The sequence below is a fragment of the Cygnus olor genome, chromosome 12 (assembly GCF_009769625.2).
Source record: "Cygnus olor isolate bCygOlo1 chromosome 12, bCygOlo1.pri.v2, whole genome shotgun sequence".
NCBI lineage: Eukaryota > Metazoa > Chordata > Aves > Anseriformes > Anatidae > Cygnus > Cygnus olor.
The window spans coordinates 18911722-18926477 of NC_049180.1; the positions used below are offsets into that span (position 1 = coordinate 18911722).

The 14756-nt window shown below is 38.0% G+C and overlaps 1 protein-coding gene and 1 long non-coding RNA gene across 3 annotated transcripts in view; one reads left to right on the plus strand and one right to left on the minus strand.

Moving 5' to 3' along the window:
- Window positions 1–354: 354 nt before the first annotated feature.
- LOC121076843 lies at window positions 355–4197 on the minus strand. The gene is made up of 2 exons (XR_005823754.1): window positions 4113–4197; window positions 355–2802 (listed from the first exon to the last, which is right to left on the minus strand). It is a non-coding gene; the product is annotated as an uncharacterized LOC121076843 (long non-coding RNA).
- Window positions 4198–4423: 226 nt separating this feature from the next.
- The window catches only part of SIAH1 (siah E3 ubiquitin protein ligase 1), a 73017-nt gene continuing 62684 nt past the window's right edge, over window positions 4424–14756 (plus strand). Inside the window, exon 1 of one of the 2 annotated variants that reach the window (XM_040571458.1) lies at window positions 4424–4686. In XM_040571458.1, the coding sequence (XP_040427392.1) occupies window positions 4548–4686 (139 nt within the window). In that variant the 5' untranslated portion in view covers window positions 4424–4547. Of the gene's footprint in view, window positions 4687–11677; window positions 11791–14756 lie in introns of those variants that run through there. The other variant, XM_040571462.1, reaches the window with a different exon arrangement.

Genomic DNA, 14756 nt, shown 5'->3' on the forward strand with positions numbered 1-14756 from the left:
CATGCCATCTTGAGCAGAACTAATAGGATGCAGTTAACAGTCAGCTTCACTCCCTCAAATATGTTTTGGGATCTAGCCCAAAAATGGGGGGAGGAAAGAGGACATAATTTTCAAGAACTGACCAGTGAGACTTTTGAGAGTAGGAGCAAAGTGAAGATTACTGTGCCTATGAACACACTTAAGTCATGTTGCCCTTTTAACAGGTTTCTTGTGATAGGTGATCAAATTAGACTGAAAAGAAAACATGGAGTTCAGAGCCTGTGTTAAACTTCTGGCATGCTTAGCCTTACCCTAAAGCATATGAATAGTGATTTGTTCTCCAGTAGTGTGCTAGGTTCTGAAATCACTGTTTGCTTGGCTGCAAAAGAGTTGGGATATACTGAGGAAAATCAGGTGTTGAAAGTCTCTCTGTCTGGGATGGCCTTTTCATATGCATTATGAGGTCAGAAATAGAAGGCAGTCCTGTTGTTCCCTCAACAGGAGTTGCAGCAAGAGCAAACTAAAAATATTAGGAACAATTTTTGTAGCATCTCAAAAAAATAGCGAGGATGAATAAATTATTTGAATATGGTTGTACATCCAAATGGACAGAGCTTCATTTTTTTTCCTGAATGCTTGAGGGGATGATTCATGGGTCAGGTGGGCAAAATTATTCTGACCAGCACATCTTTGCAAAGAAGCAATGCTCACCTACTAAGTCCTATGTGTTCAGCAAGGTCTGTCCCCACAAAACCTTAGGCAGGTCCCTAAAGCCTGCTGTCACTGTTTTGGGATGGTGTTCTAGTAAGCAGTAAGGGAGTAAATTGCAATCAGATAAGGGTTTCTCTTCTGGAGGGATAGGATCCTGAGGAGGACAGTGATAGCGAGTTTGATAATTCTGCTTAGTTCTACATTGGCGTGAGACACAGAGACATGGGGTTGTCATCTTAATACCTAAGTGGCTTTTCTAGAAGTTATCAGGAGAATCAAGAAAATGGGCCCAAACCTATACAAACTATCCCCTATCTCCTTTGTGTATCAGTATACTCACAACTGAAAAACTGAAACTGTATAGTACAGAGATGCAAATAAAGAAGTATGGTTTTGTTTTCAATTTTTATCACAAGGAAGGAAGAAGAAAATTGAAGTCTGACCCTGCAGAGACAGCAAAAGATAAGTACCATCTTGACTGCTATCCAGTATGGGAGACTTGATGGAATACGTAGAATCTTCACTAAATGGCAACAAATTCAAGGGCTACATCAATGCCAGTAAATGCAAACGTGCCGTTCATTTCTGTTCTAAACATCCAATTTGAAAGGAATTAAAGAGGGATGTAGTGTCAAGTGCTCAGTGGAGTAGTAGCTGATTACTTTTGTATGACACAAGAAGCCTAGCTGGGAATAGTAGCTATCTAAAACCTGTGATCTTACCATTTTTTCCCAGATGGAGTACAGACTGATTAATGAAAAAAATGACTGAATTTGATGGCAGAAGCCTACTGATGGCCAAAGGTTCTTTGCCACCCTCCTCCCCTCCTTGTTTTAAGGTTCTGTTGTGCCTTCAGGTTTGAGTTTTATGCATTGCATCTCTGCTAATGGGGAAAGTGACAACCATGGTCAGTATGGTTTGATTTTCCTAGAACAAAATGGATGGAACTTTTGTAATGCTGTGCTGTATGACAGAGCAACACCCAGGGTTCCATCTCACTTACACTTAGAACAAAACCATCAGTGTCTTTCAGTTTTATTTTCACTTAGGTTTCGCTTACTTGCTGGAAATATAAACAGCCATAAAATCCTCTATTTCAGTGCATAACAGAACTAGCCCTGTATGAAGAAGAGCAGCCTAGAAAGCCTCCTTCAGTCTAACATAAGTAAAAACGCACCAGAACAAGTTTTCTTTTTTTTTCTTAGAATTTTTTATGGCAAAGAAAATATGCTTTTCTTACACATGGAAGTTGGCCTGTGACATTCCTTTATCAACTGTACAAAGTATTCAGAGTGGAATGATCAAAGGAGAAGGTAAAGTCCAAGTGTGACATCCATAAGTCTGAATGTAACCAGAATGTTCCTGATGCCTAGAATAAACTAATTTTCTGAGGTGGTACATATTGCTAATACAGCTTTCAATTTACTGATATTTCCACTGAAAGGAATATTTTTTTGATCCTGCTCAGAACTTCCTTGTTGTCCAGGCTAAGACACTTATAATTCCAGGTAGGTATAATTTTTACCTGGCAGAATAGCCCTGAGTTTACTAGCAAAAGATTAAAAAAAAAAAGGGCAATAAAAAACACACTACATACACGTGTGGTTGCCCAGCTCGATACTAAAATAATAAAATATCGCAATCACTTGAGTACATTCAAGTAGTTGTCTGTGTGATAACTAACATGTAACTGTGGTTTAGCTGTGTTGTGATCCTTGTGTAGAGAGAGAACTGCAATTCAGATATCCATTGTGCTCTGGATGTGTCAGTCTGGGACCAACATAATCCAGCTCTAAGTAATGATCTTGGAGCTCTCTGCTTCCTGCAGTGTTCCAGATCCTAGATAGCTCACACTGCAGATATATTGCTGGGTTCTCTGCTGGCAAAAGAAGTGTACATTAGGTGATGTGGTTTTGCAAGCAAGTAATACACTGATGGTGAGCCTGAACTTGTCATTCCGGCTGAACCTGAGCTAATTCCATCAAGTGTCCTTGTACAGCGCTTCCCAGTGTCCCCTATAATTTGGTATCTGGGCTTTTTTCTCCTACCAGCATTAATGTCATGTGTTCCAGGCATCTTTCCCATCATCTTGGAAAACAGAGTTGACTGTACCTAACAGGAAAAAGTAAATCAGTTTGAAAATATGAAGTAGACAGTTGTATTTAATGCAAAATACTAGTGTATCTCCTAATGTTAACTTGTATGAAAAAAAAAAAAAAGAAACATGAAAAGTTGTCAAAATATTGTGATATCTGGGAAAGCTGTTCTTTGATGAAAAAAAGTTAAGATGAAAACCGAAATATGAGTAGGTAAAATCTCTAGGAAGAGACTGTTACAGAAATGAATGGAGCAAAATCAAGGTTCTTTTTCTACACATTAACATGGAAGCATCATATAGGTCCACTCACAAGTTTGCTGTTTGAGTACCTGCTGGCAGCAGGTAACTCACTGGCTATATAGCAAATGCCCATGTGTTCTTTTTGCCTATGAAAAAAAATTATTGATTAATGATAAGTTAACAAAGTAATTGTAAATGACCTTTTGTTTAACACAGAGAATGAGCACACTGTGACCCTCACGCAATGACTGTGAGAGTCATTGTGTAGAGTAAATATTACTGTGTAAGTCCCATTATTTTTATAGACAGATCTGAGAGAATGCTTAGATTTTAATGGGTGGAAAACAAGGAAAAAAATGGGCTAGGATGTGAGGAATTACAGAATTGCAAAGAAGAATTTTTTTTTTTTTTTTGCTTATGTTGTGGTTTAGCCCGGCTGGCAGTCAAACACCACACAGCCGTTCGCTCACCCTCCCCCCTCCCTCTCCGGGATGGGGGAGAGAAACGGGAAAGTGAAGTCTGTGAGTTGAGATAAAGACAGTTTATTAAGACAGGGAAAAGAATAACAACAACAATAATGATAATAATAGTATTAATAGTAATAATGTGTACGAAATAAGTGATGCACAATGCAAGTGCTCACCACCCGTTGACCGATGCCCAGCCTATCCCCGAGCAGCCGGCCCCCCCTCCACCCCGGCTAGCCACCCCTATATATTGTTCAGCATGACGTCAGATGGTATGGAATACCCCTTTGGCCAGTTTGGGTCAGCTGTCCTGGGTCTGTCCCCTCCCAGCTCCTGCTGCATCCCTAGCCTGCTCGCTAGCAGGACAGAGAGAGGCTGAAAAGTCCTTGGCTTGGTGTAAGCACTGCTCTACAACAATTAAAACATCAGCATGTTATCAGCGCTCTTCTCATTCTAATCCAAAACATAGCACCCTGCCAGCTACTAGGAGGAAAATTAACTCTGTCCTAACTGAAACCAGGACAGCTTATTACCCAAAATGTTCCACACAGATGGTTAGCATAATAATTCCCATTTTTCAAACAGAGACAATGGGGCACAAATAAGAGCCAACTTACCTAAAACCATGTAGTATGGTGGGTGGAAGTGGTGACTGAGGGCCAAGCTTTACCACAGCAGTGGCCTCCTCTGTAAATTCTCCTCATCCCACTACATCCCAGTATCTGTTCTGTCTAGGCAGACGTCCAATACTGACATGAAAGTTTTCCCCAGCTGGCTCTGGCATCATTCACTCCACAAACAGCACCAAGGCAGCCCTGCTCCTGTTAGAGGCCTCTGAGGGCGTCCATCTTGTTTCACCTCAGCTGAGCTGTTATGGAGAGGGAGGGAAAAGGAGCGTGAGGAATCAGGAAGGCTGGGAAATGGCCGATGGCCAAAATGTCTCAGCAGAAGGCTTCGCAACCTCATATGGCAGCCTAGGCAGCAGCTGAGCTGGGTTTTTGTGTGTTGGTCCAGTTTTGCAGCCAAAGCAGGCAGGTCGAGGTCGAGGGCGAATGCAAGACCCTGAGGGGAGAGAGGCTGCTGGGAAACTGGTAGGGGACGGCAGAGCACAAGCCAAACCCCTGCCTGGTGGTGGTGGACCAGGCAGCAACTGCAAATCCCTCAGCCATGCACAGAGCAGCTCTAAAGTAGGTATGTGTTTTAGGTAAGCTTAAATGTCAACTCTGTATCTGCACTGGTAGCCCTGACAGAATATAGTAATGTCAATACTAAACTGAGGTGGCAAACTGTAGGTAGACTACCCTGCTGAGCACCTCCACACAGAGCAAGAGGTGTCAGAGGTCAAAATTGTACTTCTGTTTTTACTTAATTGATAAAAGAGATAATCAGATGTGTTTTCTGTTATGTCTATGATTTAATGCTGTGAATGCTGTGTAAACAACATAGCTATCTGTATTAAAGGTGATAGGTTTCAGTCTTAATACCTCTATTGGTAAAAATTGGTTTGCCACAACTGAAGGCAGAGATCTGGGGAGTTGTTTTTCTTGTCCTGAGTGATTGAGCTATGCCTAAAAAATGTTAAGTATTATGTTCTTATTCCAAAATAGATATGCATACTTGGACTTAATCAAGAATAGATTAATCACTTCAAAGTTGCACAATTACTTGGTCAAGTGTAGACAGAATGCCAGCAGGATTTTGGGGCTTTGTTTGTTTGTTCTTGGTTTAAAGGGAAATGGCTTCTCTTTTTGTTACGTTTGGTCTGGTGGTAGCTATTGGCTCCTTTAAACTGTCTGGAGCCTGTGTACATGTCTGAACACACTTCTTGAAGAACATATCTTCTTTCACATATGTGGATTCTGACCTCACACATTTTCATTCTTAGGAGCTGCTGTGAGAATATATGTATGTGGCAATCTTTCTTTCTCTAAGGTCTGCTCTTAAAGTATACATTGTGCTACTCAGCCTTTCTTCGCTGAAAAAATCACAGCTCAACCTAATCAAATTATGTTGGCTTGGGGAATAGGTTTTGGGGACACAGGATTCTCTTCTGTGTTTTCCAGAGAGAAGTTAAGGATTTAAGTGTTGTACTAACCCCCCGTGACTGCTCCTCGTTTACAGGCTCTGTAAGACAAATGCAACTTCCCAGCACTTCCCTATGACAGAATCAAGAGGGGAATACTTTGATAATAGATACATTTTTCTCCTTTTATGTGCTAATAAACTAAATAAAAATATTTTGATTAAAAGCAGTGTTTTGAGTGAAAGATAACAGGAACCATCTCCTATCAATGAGTGGTACAGAGTTATCCTCTTCCGTCCATTAATATTTTATAGAATCTCCATTTCCGGGATAAAGTCTTCAGACTCTGATTCCTGGTATGAGGACAAGTACAAGATTTTTTGGTAAATTGAAGAGTTCACTGTTGAAAGAAGTTTGTCCTTTACATTTTAAGATATGCATTATGTAATACAACTAATTTTATCAGGTTTTAAGTAAACAAAGCTACAAATAAGTCCTAGAATTCCATGCTGGTGCTGCTGTTTTTCCTTTCTCTGTCAGTGCCATATTAGGATAGTCTGTTTTTTTGGAAGAGCATTTCTGAACTGCCTTTTGCAACAGCAGAGGAAGTGCCTGAGAAAGTTCCATGAAAAACAGTGAATCACACAGTGTCTTTCTAATTCTGACAGTGTTTCCTTCTGTTTTGCAAGCTCTCAGGCTGTGTTTGCTATGAATGCCTTACTTGCTGGAATTTTTTGTAGTTGCATCCAATGCTATTTTTAGATCTGGGTCTGATTTATGTTCTGAATGCTTCTGTTTTATTGGGAAGTTTGCAGCTCTGCTACAATTCATGCATATGACCTGTTATTTTAATAAAAGCTATTTAAAATAATAACTACCTTGCAGATTCAAAGACTACATACTCTGCTGTGAGAAGCTGTATAAACTCTGGTAGGGGATCCTGGTATTTGGAGGAGTCTGGTTACAAAACTGGGTGTGTCTCCGATATGTGCAGATTCTCCCTTTTATCACAGAACATAAACCCAAGGGTCTTGCAGCAGTGCAACTAATCATGTTCTATGTATTTTAGTGCTCCTGACGGCTACAGTGTGTACTCAATTTTGCACAAATATGTTGGTATGTGAATCTATGGACACAGTAGAAATACCACAATGTTCAATCGAAATTAATAGATGATGAATTTTAAAAAATAGATGGATTTTAGATATGTATGTTTTTCACCTTTGTTTGTATGCACTTATGCTTAGAATGGATCTCCATTGTACTGCTGAAGTTTCACAGCTGTGTATGATAAAAACCAAGTTTTGCTGCCTGCATTTACATCTAAACTCTGCAAGGTTCTCCTATATAATTTTTAATGGATAATTCAAAGGAAGCATTTTTGAAAAGAAAGCTGTTTTTGAATATATTGGTTCCTCTTTTCCAGTCTCCACTTGAGTACATCTTTTAATAGTTTAAGGACTGGTACTTTTGATGTACATAAGAGTACTAAAATGGTATCTATTTTTAATAAAGAAATGAAAACTAAGCTCCAAAAACAGAGTTCTTCTGGAATATACTGATTAATTTTACATTTTCATTTGTCACTAAGTATAGGAATCACTGTTGTTTAAACCCAAAGTAACCTATAATTTTCCAACCTAGCTGTTGAATAAGCATACACTATTTGGATTAGAGTCTTCATATTATTAACAGAAAGGTTTGCTGAGCAAAATTTTATTCAGTTTGTTATTAAAAAAAAAAAAAAAAAAGCCAGCTCACAAATGTATAGGCACATTACCCCTCTCTTGCTTTTTAAAACAAATGTTGAAGGTAAGCGCAAACCATGAGTGTTTCAGTTCTCTGATTTTATACAGTGTTTTTGGCCACAAAACCATTTCAAAGTTTCTGGAAATATTAATAGTGATAACAGTCTTGTAACTGTAGAGGGAGCCACTTGTTAATTCTTTAGTTTAAAGGTAAACAGTTGCATTTTTGGTCTCCAAAGAAAATGTAGAATGTTATGGGATGATATATGAACTTAATAAATATTTGTACAGTTACTCAGTCTTAATGCACAAGTTCAATTGTATGTCTTACTGTATCATTTTACCCCTTTATTGGTATTCTTACTGCCATATGTTAGCTTTAACTTTTGCTTCTTGGCTCAGGGATGTTACTTTTTCTTTGCTAATATCTCAGGTTTGAGATGAGACTGAAATTGGTAGTAAGTTGATATAAGTTCTTTGAATTCAAATTTGCAGCCAGAAATCTTCTGTTTGGACAATTCTGCTTGCCAAAAATTAAGATATCAGTGCATAAGAAATCAAAAAAAAATAAATCAGAGGGATTATGTTAAAAAACAGAGAAGATACCCCAGAGACTCACATAACAGGACAAGGGCAGAGCTGCCTGTCTAGTTTTGCCAGACCCCAGGTAAGCAGCAAAGCAGAATCCAAAAGCAAAGGCAGGAAGGGGCCAGCCCTTTCACTGGGACAGTGACTTAAGAGCATGCAGGACTAAATGACACTGAAGCCACTCTGACTCTGTGTGAGGTGCATTGCTGCACCTTGAATCCAAATGAGCCCCAGTCAGTTGTGTGTCTTGCAAAGACAGAAGGAAATTGGGAATATCTAAAAGGCAGAGCATGAAGATCTGGCAATATTTTCTGAGAGGAGGAGATACATTGTGGTTTATAAATACTTCTCTGTGGGAGATCTTTGCAGCAGAGGCCTTGAATTAAAAAGAGCACATCAGAGTCCTTTGCCAGATCTCCTACTGGCAGAACACCAAGAATATGGATAATGACATTCTTGACATTCTGAAGTGAAGGGGCTTTAAAATAGTAATATTTGACATTTGTTGGAAACAAATTAATGTTTTCTGTTGCATATGTGGCTACCCAAATACTCTTTACATTACAGAAATAGAATTTTCTGTATTTTAACTTCTTAGCCATTTTTTTTTTTTTTTTTTGTTCTCTTGGCACGCACATATGAAGGTCTAGCAGCTGCTAGCACCTAACCTAAGGAGAAATTTCCAGAGCTTAGTAACATAGTCTGAAACACATAACATCAATACTCAGTTTCACAATGTTTAAACTTGTTTCCCTTACAGAGTTGAGCCAGAAACTGTTTTTTGAGTACACGAGTAAGGAGATAGAACTGCAAATTAAATGGTTTAAAATAATACTAGCATGGAAATTAAATAAACTTGTAGAGTTTATACTGATTCAGTATGCACACAAATGTTTTATATGAAAACTTGCAATATATTAGTTTTGACTAGAAATTATTTAGGGCTCTGATTCATAACTGGTAGTATTGTAGTAGCTTAAAATGTTACTGGTGTTATTTGCAGGAGATTCGCTTTAGCTACCCTTGCTACTGCAAGAGTGCTGTGTGCTGGTTTCTCAGTTGTCACAGCTGGCATATTGGTTTAAACTGCTCTAGGTCATGAGTCAGAGCCCTCAGATCTCTGCTGTCAACAAAAATGCGGAGAAGATATAGAAGCTGGCTGCCTATCCTTTGTTTTATAACATCCATCAAAGCTCAACTTTATAAACAGAAATCAAATCAGGCTTTCCAGTATTACAGCAGCTATGAGTCTTCCAAATTATGATGGAGTGAAATAATTCATGCAGAAGTCCAGAATATCTCATCTAGCCCATCTGGTGGGTTTAGTCTCAGGGCCTTCCATGGACATTATTCAGATGTTTCTGGTAGGAGGTGAAAGTAATTGCTACTTGAGGAGCTATTTGACAGGGGAGGTTAGGATTTCTTTTAATGTAATATTTAATTATATACAAATAGTAAAGCAGCTTAAATGAGATTATAATGTTCCTGTAAAAATATTATAGCCCTTTATTTCTCTCATCACTGATGAGCTCTTGCTTGCCTTGTTTGTATCATAGTGCATTAATAGTGAGTGACACATAGTAAGAAGGACATAATAGGAGTCAGCCCTAAATTGTGTGTATATGTTCATAAACCGTTAGGTGAGAGGGGAAGAAGCAGCAGAGCATTAGTGGAGTGACTTACCAGCAGTTAGTCAGTGCTGTAGTTGCTGAAACAGAAATAGATTATAGGTCTTTCTTCCCCATCTAAGGTATATGTGGTACCATCTCATTGCTAGAACTGCTATTTAGTTGTAGTGGTAATGGATTAAATACTGGTGCTGCTTGCATGTATTCTCTCCTCCTACAAAATGGAGAGTAGGTATACTTTGAAAGTTTTAAGATAGGATTTTCTAATGCTGTAAACATACAGAAACATTCATTCACAAGATGATTTCCACTAAATTAAAGAAGACAAGCTGTTGGTCAAGGAAGATACCTTTTTGGTATTAAAACAAACAGTAGAGATTGTGTGCTGTTCTGACTGGAAAGGTCTTTCCAGTCCAATGGATGATACGATAAAGTGATTAGCCTTACTATGCTCTGCTCTAAAACTGTTTAAAAAAATTAAAAATGAAGATTTGAAGTTATGAAGATTTCTTTCCACTTTCTTCCTGAGTGAAACAAACACAAAGTCTGTTTGTCAGAACTTTGTTTAAGGCTATCTTGTGGTTAGAGAATGCAGACATGGGGCAGAAGGCCTGATCAGGTATCAGTGTGCAAAGGGTGAGAAATTTGATAAGCAGTATTTAGCAGAAGTCTCTGAAACACATTGAGTGTGTATATGGAATGAGTTCTAGTCCACAAGTAAAAATTTGACAATATATTTGAAAATTCAGTGGTTATGTTTCTGAATAAATTGTGCTCATGAGTTATGACAACTTACCAAACTACCATAGATGGTCCTGTTGCCTCACTGTGTCTCTGCACAGACTGTCATTATGGAAGGAGCTGGGTGTTAAACTGTATCCTGTTGTTGAATACAAGCTGGCTTGTATAATACACAGGCTTAACATTTTATTCTTCCTGACATTTGAGCTGAGTTAACCACCTTTCTGCCAGCTGTCAATTCTACTAATTGTTTTGACACTATATTGCTGAGCAACATTCTGAATAGATCCATATTTTCTGTTGTGCACATTTCAGAAGAAAAAAAGTGATATATAAAAATCAATATAGAATTGAAATGGAAGCTATCATATTCTAGGGCAGAGGTGGAAGATAGAACAAAACAATGTTCTCTGCACACATCTGTGTGCGGACTTGTCGGAAGTAGTCTTTTACTTCTGCTGAGATGATGAGCTTCTGATAAGACACACAGTATAGCAGTTGCTTATAACAACCAGGAAATCCATGTTAATTTTATGGAGATTGTATTCCCACACTTTGCACTTACAGGACATGAAATCACATAGTTGAAGAAGTTGTCATGGTGAACAACTTTTATATCAAATGATAAAGTTCTGTCCCAAAATGCTGTCTGCTAACAGAAAGCAGTAACTCATAACATACACCAAACATTAAAAACAGTATTCATCAAGTTTTTCAGTAGAAAAATATATATTTGTGTCAAAATATGAATGTCATATACCTGTCATGCCTCGTGAATATTGGTAGAAAGTCAAGATGAGGCATAGTTGTCTAAAAACCAAACCAAAGAAATTTAAACCAGAGCTTATATACGTGGCTTAGGTGCTAGAATATCTTTTGGCCCTGCAGAACAGAACAGAAAAACAAAACAGGAGGACACCTTTAAACTGAAAATATGTTGATTAAACTTAAGCTTCATAACATACTGTATTTTTTTCTAAATGGCCCACTGAAGCATACTCTATTGTTCTTAGTTTACGCAGCTCTTGGCTTTTGAGTGTCTGAACATCAGTATCAGGACTTATCATTATGCAGCTCATCAGGGGAAGATTTGCAGTCCCTGCACTTGCAAAAGGACAAAGCTGCTTTGATGACATTCCTGCTGTGACAGAAAAAGAGCAGAAAGGATTTCACCGTCTCTTAACAGACTTGTGGGGAAGAAAATACAACCTGTACTATGGTGGGCTGCAATCTTACCTGTGTTCGCTCTTCAACCAGGTTTTTCTCTGAAGCTTTCTGCCACGATTATATTGAAAATACCAGTGATAGCCCACACCCCCATGACTCCTAAGGCTATGTACTGGCAATGTAAGTTAGCTCACAGGTGAACAGAATATATACTGAAATGGTTGGTAATTGATATTATGAAAAACCCAACAGATCCACCCGAATTAAGGTTCTGCTATGCTAAGTGGCCTGCAAGTTCAGAGCAAGAGGCCCTCTCAGGGAGACTTTCCGTTCTGAAATGAAAACAAAAAAAATTGAGTGTGATTACAGTCATGTGAAGGGTTTGATGGATGTTATACAGGTAAGGTTTGTTTTTTTTCCACTCATTTTCTACTAGTAGTTTTGCAGTTTTTTTTTTTTTGTCAGTTTCTTGTTGTTTTATCTATGTACGTGTTTACTTGTTTTGTTGAAAGCCTATGATGTGTTTTATTATGTTTTGATGTATTGATGAGTTGGAGGAACAAACCAGTAATGAAAACATAGAATTTTGAGATGGAAAAACATATGAACAACTCATAATTCACAATGTCAGTTTTTTAATGTGATATTTTGTTATGTCTACACAAGTCCATTTTCATGTTGGATTTAGTCATCTTTTTGTGTCTTAAATAGGAAGGTATATCATAATATTGTAGTGAAAAAAAGTAGGTATTTATGAGCTATTTATAAATAAGCTAGCAGGTAGTTGGATAAACCAGCTATTCCGTTATGTTGGTTTAAGTCTACATGAAAACTCTAATACATAGTAGAATGAATTTAAAAGCAAAAGTAACTGTTGAAAATCTTACTATAGTTCTCACTGGTATATTCAAGTGCCTAAATACCCTTTGAGGTAGCTAGATATAATATTTCTCTCCAAGTTAGACATGTGCATATCAGTCCTGATATAAATTAGCACCTTGAATGAACTTTTGCCTGTGTATATTTGTTCCAATGTTATATTATTATTGACTTATAGAAACAAATATTTTAGAGAGAATAAAGTTTGCAAAGATGAGGCCATTACCTTTGCAATATTTCCAAAATTTTGCAGAAAAAAACATATAATCTGCATCATCTTATAAAATATATATCTGTTATCTGTTGATTTATAAATGCTTTCCAAGTACACTGCATTTTCTTTCCTTGTTGTGACTAGGTAGTTAATATAATAAACCTTTTCAATAATTTTAAGAAGGAATATTATGTGTGTTTGAAGAAATGAAACCAGTGGAGATCTAATTTCTTATCCTTTTGTTTTCTGCTCTTCAGTAGGTAGCTAGCTATCGCTCGGCTCTTCTGTTATTGGCTTTCTTTTTCTGATTCTTTTTTACATTAGAATTATTTTGTGGACATGAAGATATGAACAAATTTCTTACTGTCAACTCATCCATTTGTAATGGATAGTGCTTCAGGACTTTCAGGTTTTTTTTCTTCTTTTTTTTTTTTTTAACGGATCAACTTTTTTCCAAAAAGCACTCAGGAGCTTTACAGGGCAATAAAGGGTCTAGATGAGCTGGAGCTGTACAGAATTTTTGGAAGAGTATAGGTACATAAGCTTTGTGTGTTTTCAGTTATATTTAAGGATCTTTGGATGGTGTGCCTGTAGAACCTCAGCACTTATATTTTTGAAAAGCACATCTTTTGAATTTGTATAGCATCACCAAAATATGGCTGCTTCCATAAAGGAAGGTCAGATGTGGATTTACAGTGGGAGGTAAATATACTTCAGGTTGCCTGCCATTCGCACTGTCTGGAGCGATATGTCATATGCCGCAGGAATGCACAACTGCAGCTACGTGGCTGTGCAGCACTTCCATGTAAACTGCAGCAGTGCCTGCCCCAAATGTGGCTACGGGTCATTGCAGGATCTACCGTACTCAGAGATGAATAAAGTAGGACTAATTTCACAGTAATGAAACAGGGACTTGGTAAACTTGCGAGATGCAGGTTCCAGTACAACCTGCAAGCTACGTAGGAACAAGCAGCCTGAACTTTCAAGTGTGTGGGGAATGTTACAGTGCACAGTGTTCATTGCAATTGTTAGTGCAGGCCAAGATACTGTTTTAAGGGGCCATCATGTGTTTGGTGCTAAACTTTCTTATGTGCTCACTTCTTTAGGAGTCCTAAGATACTCAGCGTCAGAGCTAATAGTCGTCACTTGCAGGCATTAAAGGTTCAGGATCTCATTGCAGAGGCTGACTTAGGTGCTTCAGCTTACTTCAAAGTATCTGTTTTTGTCTAAATCTGGTACAGGATGGTGCTTCTCCAAAGGAGAAAGAGCATTTCTAGTATAAAGTATGCCACACAGACTTTCTGAATGACTTTGGCCCATTAAATTGTGCTGATGCTTTGGTCTTAGGTTAATATGAAATCAGAGCTCTCTTGGCCTGAAAGATCCTTGTCACAAACTCCCAGTCTCTCTCATGAGCTTTTGTTTTGCTCACATCAGTTTTCATGCCTTTAGTTCCCCCTCTACCATTCCTTTGTGACTGCTGTTCAGTACAGTAGTAAGTGTAAACGTTTCTTTGAAATTTTTGTATGCTTTTTATTGTTACGCTTAGAAAAATAAGCCTTGGTGGTTTTAAAATAACTAGCAAGCAACAGAAGGCTTGCATAAAAGTGAAGCAACAATCACGGTGATTTGGTGTGACTGAGGTGCCATTAATCTCCCTATCCTGGCAGTTGGGAGGTAAGCTTCTTACAAGGGTTTGTCTCCTGAGGAATTTCCCTGTGCTTAACCAGTGATAAAGAGATGATGATCTGTTTAACCATAAGGGCTCCTCTAACAGCTGCCTCAGTATTTATTAGTATAGGTTTTTATTGCACAAAAATAATTTATAGTGTAGTGGCATATCTGATTACAGAAGCGTTCTGTGATATCTTCCGTTTCTTGTGAATTGCTTAATATGAAGTTACCATGTAGAAATTCTTGGATATGTGAGGTTAGCAAGCCAGGTAATTACGTTGCAAGAGCCAATGCACTTGCGAATGGGATATTGAGTGTACCACTACCTTCCTTCATGAAACAAAATTGGTTTTGGATTTAAAGAAGATAAGACTTGCAGACACATCCTTCTAAATTCTGGAAGTGTCATAACTGGTGTACAGTTGGAGTTTAATTTGGAAGTGACCTTATTTGTTTTTTTTTTGGTTTAACTAGTTTAATAGAGGAAATCTTTTTAGTATTTCTACCCTTGATTCTACTGCACCTGCCAAAAAAAAATTTAAAACTTCTCTTCCCTTCTCTGCATGATAAAATTCTGTAATAGTTCTCTAAATAAATTG